Source organism: Orycteropus afer, unplaced genomic scaffold, assembly GCF_000298275.1.
Source record: "Orycteropus afer afer isolate SDZICR_OR568_19922 unplaced genomic scaffold, OryAfe1.0 scaffold00017, whole genome shotgun sequence".
In the NCBI taxonomy this organism is placed as follows: Eukaryota; Metazoa; Chordata; class Mammalia; order Tubulidentata; family Orycteropodidae; genus Orycteropus; species Orycteropus afer.
The window spans coordinates 6,096,519-6,104,830 of NW_006921604.1; the positions used below are offsets into that span (position 1 = coordinate 6,096,519).

The window sequence follows — 8,312 nt, forward strand, 5'->3', positions numbered from 1 at the left end:
TATGGGGAGGAAGTGGGAGGCGAGCTGTTGCACTGTGGTAAACTGTGGTCAATGTCATGAGACAAAGTGTATGTGAACTGCTGTATGGAAAGTGAATCTGCTCTGTAAATCTTCACCCAAATCACACACACACACACAAAATCAGTATTCCTCAGGTAGGGTATCTTCCTAAATTACAGCAGAAATAACAATTTGGTAAAACAGGATCATCACTTCAATGATAGATTAATTAATCCAAATATTTCTGGGACTTCAGTTAGGCCACTGATTAGACGTTCCTCAAAAAACTTCATTATGAAAACATTAGATTATTCTTGATTAGAGTATTCTCATTTCTCCATATCCTCACCAATACTTGTTATTATTTGACCTTTTGGTTGCCATTCCAGTGGGTATGAAATTGTAGAGCTCTCTGTAGTTCTGATTTGCATTTCCCTCATGACTAATGAGAGGAGCTCTGGTGGTGCAGTGATTAGCATTTGGCTGCTAACTAGAAGGCCAGTGGTTTGAATCCACCAGCAGCATAAAGTGGCTCACTATCATACGTAAGGAGAAAGCTCTCTTTGGAGAGCATTTTGACAATACTAGCAAAACTAAAGATGTACATACTTTCTAAAACAAATTTCACTTCTAGGTATAGCTCGCACATAGACTCTTACACAGGAGTCCATACAAAGGAAGTGCTGTCTGAAACTGCATGCGAACAAAAACCTTGATGTCCATCAACACAATAGATACATTTTCCTATATTCGAACAAGGGATCATTAGCACTGAAATGGGATGAACGAGACCACATATATCAGCAAGGAAAAAAATCTGAAAAACTTGATAAACAAAAAAGTAAATTGCAGGAAGATACTTAAGAGTATATTACTTACATAAAGTTTTTAAAAATTAAGATAAAATTCACACACAAAAAAAAATCTACCCCCTTTAAAATGTACAATTCAGTGGTTCTTAGGATATTCACAAAGTTGTACAAACATTACCACTACCTAGTTCCAGAACGTTTTTATCACCCCAAAACGAAACCCATACACATCAGCAGTGACTCTCCATTTCTGCCCTCCTAACCCCAGGCAACCACTAATGTACATTCTGTCTCTATGGATTGCCTATTTTATAAACGGAATCACAGTCTATGTGACCTTGTGTCTGACTTTTCCCATATATCATGTTTTCAAGGTTTACTCATGCTGTAGCAGGTATCAATACTTCATTCCTTTTAAGAGCTAATATTCCTACGTACGGAACATGCCACATTCTGGTTATCTACTCAAAATTGACATTAGGACTATTTCTACTTTTTTGGCTATTATGAACAATGAGGCTATGAACATCATGTATAATAAGTTTTTGTATGAACATAGGGCTTCAATTCTCGAGAGTATGTATGTACCTACGAGTGGAAGTGCTGGGTCACAGTAACGCTCTGCTTAACCCTTCTGAATAACTGACAGTTTCTCAAAGTGGCTGCACCATTTTACATTCCCACCAGCAGTGTATGAGGGTTCTAAAATATGTATCTTCTAAATATTTTCTGACACCAAACTGCAAGTACAGTTTTTTCTTCTAATATTAACTACCAGAAGCCAAGTCAGATCTCACAGGTTAAAGGGTACTGTTTTCCACACTGCCAAGTCTGCCAAATTTCATATACCAGCCACAAGTTTGGAAGTCCCCAGGATTAACTGCTCTTTTGGCCTGCTAACTACAAGTTTAAGAGTTCCCACTATACCCTCTGGTCTGATAACTAGCATGACTCAAAAAACTCAAGGAAGTATGATGCTTATAATTACAGGGTTTTTTGTGTATGAAGAACACACACAAAAAAATACCTAGGGTCAGGTCTAAGAGGGTCTTCAACAAAGAGTTTCTATGTTTCCTAGGACTGTTACCTGCCTGGTACATCAATGTTCATCACAAACCAGGAAGCACACCTGAGCTTCAGTGTTCAGTTTTTACCGGGGTTTCATTATGCACGCATGATTGATTGAACCACTGCCCATAAGGTTGAACTCAGTCACCAGGCTACTCCCCTTATAGAGGTCAGGCTGGTAACATGGGGCAGGTGGTCCTTCTGATGTGGCCAGTCCCTACCCAACACAAGTCATCTCATTAGCAGAACATGTCAGAGGTAGTATATGAAGCTCCCCCTTCATGAATAATAAAAGATATTCCAATCACTGAAAAAATCCCAAGGGTTTAGAGGTTACTTCCCAGAAACAGGGACAAAGACCAAGTTCTCTGGGCAATGTAATTGTTCACAGGAGTTCTCATTTCTCCATATCCTCACCATTTTATTTGACCTTTTGGTTGCCATCCTAAAGGGTAGCGCTCACTGTGGTTCTCATTCGCATTTCCCTAATGACTAGCGAGAGGAGCTCTGGTGGTGCAGTGATTAAGGCATTTGGCTGATAACTATAAGGTCAGTGGTTTGAATCCACCAGCAGCATAAAGTGGCTCACTATCATATATAAGGAGAAAAGAAAAACTCTAGCCACACATATCTCTGTAGCCTTTTGTGCCAAATCTTGTTTGGCTTTGGTATCTAAGAGACTTAAATTTAATAAGGAGAAGAAAGAAGGACAAAAGAGATTATTCCCAAAATAGTAACAGACCCAGCCAATTAGTAAGCGGATCAAAGAAAGCCAATGCTTCCTTTTCCCTAAAACAAAAATCATTTCAGTATTTGATAAAGGCTCTGGTGGTGCCATGGTTAAAGCATTTAGCTGCTAACCAAAAGGTCAGTGGTTTGAACTCACCAGTCCACTGTACTGTGGCAGTCTGCTTCCATAAAGATTTACAGCCTTGGAAGCCCTATAAGGCAGTCCTTTCTATTCTGTCCTACAGGGTCACTATGAGTCAGAATCAACTCCACGGCAGTGGGTGTGGGCTGAAAGCCATGGAGACAGAAGGCATGCAACCTTGAAAACAGAATGTAAAAAAGCACGTTTGGCTTACCTAGTGGCCCTGCTCTCAATCTAGAACTTGATTCAAAACTCCAAAATGACTCAAATGAAGTCATCCCAGTGATTAGAAATTTCAACAAGATATCTATCTGCCTCTTTCACATAATCCCCTCCTCAAATCCTAAATTACAGTCAAAGTTTGGAGCTTTCAAGTACTACTGATATGAGACATACCTAGAAATAAAAAACATCAGAGAGCTCACTGTAATTCTAGGCTAACTAATGGTAAATAATGAAGACAATCTCAAAAAGTTCAGGTCACCTTTTATGTAGTTCTAATGATCTAAGGGGAGCTCTGGTAGCATAGTGGCTAAGACACTTGCCTGCTAACCAGACGGCTGGCGGTTCAAACCCACCAGCCACTCCTCGGAAGGAAGGTTGGGCAATCCTACTTCCGTAGTGATACTGCCTCGGAAACCCAAGGAGGGGTCGCTATGAGTCGGGGCCGACTCGACGGCACATAACAACGACAACAATGATCTAAGACACAGCTCTGGTAGCACAGTGCCTAAGGCACTTGACTGCTAACCAGAAGGCTGGGGTTCAAACCCACCAGCCACTCCTCGGAAGAAAGGTTGGGCAATCCTACTTCTGTAATGATACTGCCTCGGAAACCCAAGGAGGGGTCGCTATGAGTCGGGGCCGACTCGACGGCATGTAACAACAACTATCTAAGAAGGGTACATCGATAAGATACCTGGAAGTAAGTTATTACTGGCAAAAACTAGTAATAATTCCTTCCAGCCAAAAGACCTTTATGTTGATTATTTATCTAGCTAATAACATACTGAAAAGTTAAACTTATTTGGAATGCCCTAGAAGACAGAAATGAGGGTAATGGCCAATTTTCCTTATGAACTTTTACTGGCTTTATTTACTCAAATATCTAGAGCAATGAACTTAAAAAGGAGTGAAGGGAGGTTAGCGGAACATTTTCCCCAGCCCTCTATATTTCTTAACTTCCTTCCCCTTTTTAATGCTGTAATTTTTCATTTAACTTTCCAAAGCAATAAAAAATTGCTACTGTATTTTTCCATAAAATTTTCTCTGGGTTCACAGAATACCAGCTTGCACCAAAAATGGCTAGCGAAAGTTACTTTGTTTGCTTCTTTAACTGAAGCCAGTTAGGTAAAAATACCAGATCACGCATGCATGAAAAGATTTGATTTCTACCCCTGGCCCCAGCAGTGAGTCAAAATCACTTTATACAAGTTGCTTCCTTTCTCGAATTTCCTTGCTGTTGATAGATAAATGAGATCCTATTTAGCAAGATGTCCTTAACCACAACAGAATAGAAAGCAGGTTATTTTTCATTCTGAATTGTTGCTGTCCAGCTGGTTCCGACTCATAGTGACGCTATGTACAACAGAACAAAACACTGCCTGGTTCTGTGCCATCCTCACAGTCTTTGAGGGTCTCATCTTCTGGCACTATACAAAACAATGTTTCACTGATATTCACAAGGTTTTCAGTGGCCAATTCCCACCCCCACCCCCTACCCCCACAGTAGACCGCCACATCCTTCTGTCTTAGTCTGGATGCTCTGCTGAAACCTGTTCTCCATGTGTGACCCTGCAGGTATTTGAAACATCAACGGCATAGCTTCCAGCATCACAGCAACATGAAAGCCATCATACGACGACAGACAAGAGGTGGTTCATTCTGAATAGAAACTCAAACTATAAGAGTAACACATGCCAATTTTAAAGCACACATTCAAAGAGATCCTGCACACCCCATCACTGTTTAACCAAGATGGCAATATCAGAATTAGTTTGTACCAGGACAAGTTGGTATAGAAACAGTACAGAAGAGGCAAAGGCTGTGATTTAGGGGCCATGTGACAATCATGCTTTTCATCCATTAACAATGAAAGAAATGCACTTGCTGGGAAACACTCAACTGTGCTCCATTATGGAAGCTACCCAAAATCAACTAACAAGAGTAAAAACATTTAAGATGTCGTAAGCTAGTTATGACAATCTCAGCAGGGCTTATTTTTGAGCAAACAGAACACTTAAACACCAAGCAAGAAAATATTCAGTAAAATATACACATGGCAAGCTCTCAAAAAAGACCTAAATAACCACTGCACAACCAAGACGTAGTTTAACAGCATTATTATTTGACCTAATATATGTTATGAAAAAATTAGCCACAGGATGAGAATCTTGATCAAATTTTAAGCATAAGAATAAAAGCATTCATACACGAACTGGACAATGAAGTGTTAAATGATGGGCTTTAACAGAACAAACCAGAGGTTCAAAGAAACATTAAGAAGGTTCTGGGAGCCTTCATCTAAACTTCGGAAATCCCCAAACTGGTAAGGTGGAACAATGCCTGTTCAGGAGTTGAATTAGAACCAAGAGGGTATAAACTGCATGAAGGTTTCAGACAGCTGGAAGGGAGGGTAAAAGAATAGATACCTGGCCTGGTCATCAACTGGTCTGATCTCTCCATCCAAGCAGGCAATGAATGGACTATTAGACTCAAACATTTACCATGTTCATTCCCAGCTGGTTTTTCACCTCTAGCTCTTGGAGCTCTGGTAGCATAGTGGCTAAGACACTTGCCTGCTAACCAGACGGCTGGCGGTTCAAACCCACCAGCCACTCCTCGGAAGGAAGGTTGGGCAATCCTACTTCCGTAGTGATACTGCCTCGGAAACCCAAGGAAGGGTCGCTATGAGTCGGGTTTGACTCGATGGCACATAACAACAACAACAACAGCTCTTGCAAATGCAAGAACTGCTCGACAGAGGCTCCAGGGCATATTATCCATAAAAGCACATGAAGTAAGCTAAAGAGTGTCATCTACAACCTAAGCCTCAAAGCTATTCAACTCCTGACTCCAAAATAACATTTTCCCTCTTTTACATCCAGAACACCCGGCCTATTCCCTCTTCCACAAACAGATTCGCTTGGAGATTTTCACCTCAAACTTCACCACTGCTGGAACATGGGTCTATTAGTGTCAAAAACAATGAAAATTCAAACTAATAATTGCTTAATTTTAAAGTTTTCTTCTCACAATAATTTTTATTTCCTAATACCTGAGACTATTTGATCAAAACAATTGGACAAATAGCAAAAGAATGTAAATTAGGCAAACTATATACCACGCTTTGCTTCCTCAGCTTTTTTGTGACTAAGATTGTTTGTCATTATGATTTTTAAATTGTATTTTTAAAATAGGCATCCTTCCTGCTAGGAAAAGTATTCCCAGTTCTTAAAATAGACTTAAATTTACCCACAATTCACTCTGCTGCATGGCATCTAGGTGTTCCACCTCCCAAAGAGGCCACATTGTAAACTTTACCGGAGTATTTCCATTTCTAACCTAACCAAAGATGTGAAATGGTTAGTTCTCTATTGAAGAAATGCCTAGAATAAACAGACTTGTGTGGTATTTATCAGGGAGAGGGCTTTGTTCCAGGATCCTGACATCAATCTTTCAAAAGTTTCAGAGTTGAGAAGCAAAGTGGGGGGAGGGGAGTAAGCACAATTTAAGAATATGTTTAAAAGGTACCACAAAAACAATGTAAAGGGAGAGTCAAAGCTAAATTTCTCCTTGAGTTTACTTACGATCTGTAAGAAGTTTTAGATTTAGAATCACAGATAAACACATTCACTTTTCACATAGAAATTTCAATGTCAGCATGATTTCAGAGCTTAATGAATAAGTACTCCCAAAATTCTAAATAAAGCAGCAAAAAACTAATCTATCTTACCAGTTAAAAAAATGTCTGGGCCACTGGTTTGTCTAAGGAGGGCAAATCCGTTCTAGCATTATAATTCTGCCATGACTGGAGTCACAGAGAGCTCTCCTGGCATTTCCCAGAGAATCTAATTCCCATTTGGATTAAGGTCATTCGGTAAATTGCAGAACTACGCCCTTAAGTACAGTTTAATACTTGTTTTGCATTCGCACCTTTCTGAGTATGTAAAGATTACTGGAACAATGACCTATATGCCTTCAGTACCTAATTTATTTTTACAATGTTATTTCATTAGCGTCATGCTCCCTATTCAATGTCTTTCTCTTACAGTAAGTAACCTACACATTCAGTTCTCATTTGTAACCTGACAGACCAATTAATGCATTAACCAAAAGCAAACTCACTGCCATCGAGTCGATTCGGACTAATAGCGACCCTCACTGGCTTTCCAAGGCTGTATAAATCTTTAGGGAAGACTGCCCCATCGTTCCTCCGCGGAGGGGCTGGTGGGTTCGAACCACCCACCTTCTGGCTAGCAGCCGAATGCTTTAAACACGTAACACCACCAAAGCTCCTTAAATTAATACATAACGGACAGTAAAAAAACATGGCTTGCTAAAACCCAATTTACTGCATCACCACCGAGCAAACTGAAAAGACTTATCGGAAAAGCAGGCCTCAGGATTCACATGTCCCAACCTTTCCAACCTGACTGCCCACTCCCCGCGCCCCACAGAATAAGGCCGCTGCGACAGGACCCACCTCTGCAACTCCTCCTCCTGGATCCTCTCCTCGTCCCACACGAACACGCCGGCGAGCGCCGCCATTAAGGTAGAGACATGGCCAGCACGGCCGCGCAGCCGGCGCCAGAGCCGACTGAGGAGGACGCGGCGGGAGCTCTCCGAATAGAGGCGGCCGTAGAGCTGCCCGATCTGCTGCGCGCGCCGCACGCGCAGGCTCGTCACGAAGCGGCATTGATTGGCCAGCAGGGCGAGCAGGCCCCCGCACCGCGCCCCCGCGCGCCCCGCCGCGGCCGCGCCAGCCAGCCAAACAGCCACGGCGGCCGGAGGCCTCCGCGGGAACATGCTGCGCTCCGCGACAGCCCACAGCGGCCGCTGTTTCCCCTGCACCTGCCGCGCGCCCAAATAGCCGGCGAGGCCTCTCTCACAAGATGCCCACCGGCAGCACGACGCCGGGCAAAAAATAACAAGCCCAGGCGATGCAGGCGACCTTCAGCAGAATCTCCTTAACTGGCCGACCGAGAATTCATTTCATTGTCCTGATGCCAGCAGGTGCCCATCATCTCTCTCTGCATTAACTGCTGAAGAAAAGTTCCCTTTGGGGAGAAAGCTGATCATGGCAGTAGGCGCGGAGGTGGCCCCGCGACCGCTGCAGGAGACGCTCCTGGTCTAGGGCCACAAACCAGTCAGACCGGCAGGCAGACGGCTGGTCAGCTCGTCCCCGACGTCCTCGAGCCGATGCTACGGGCCGTGGTGGACAGCGTGCGGGAAGAAGCAAGGCGGGAGGCTCCGGCCCAGCAGCAGGAAAGGTCCAAAAGGTTCCGCGTCCGCCACATGCGCAAAGTGATTGCAACCTACCCCTTTCTCCTCCATCTCGG

At 43.0% G+C, this 8,312-nt stretch overlaps 1 protein-coding gene across 1 annotated transcript in view; it reads right to left on the reverse strand.

The window, feature by feature from the left end:
• The window catches only part of STARD7 (StAR related lipid transfer domain containing 7), a 61,821-nt gene extending 54,042 nt beyond the window's left edge, over window positions 1-7,779 (reverse strand). Inside the window, exon 1 of the mRNA XM_007959432.2 lies at window positions 7,457-7,779. Within this exon, the coding sequence (XP_007957623.1) occupies window positions 7,457-7,779 (323 nt within the window). The remainder of the gene's footprint in view (window positions 1-7,456) is intronic.
• Between the last annotated feature and the right edge of the window lie 533 nt (window positions 7,780-8,312).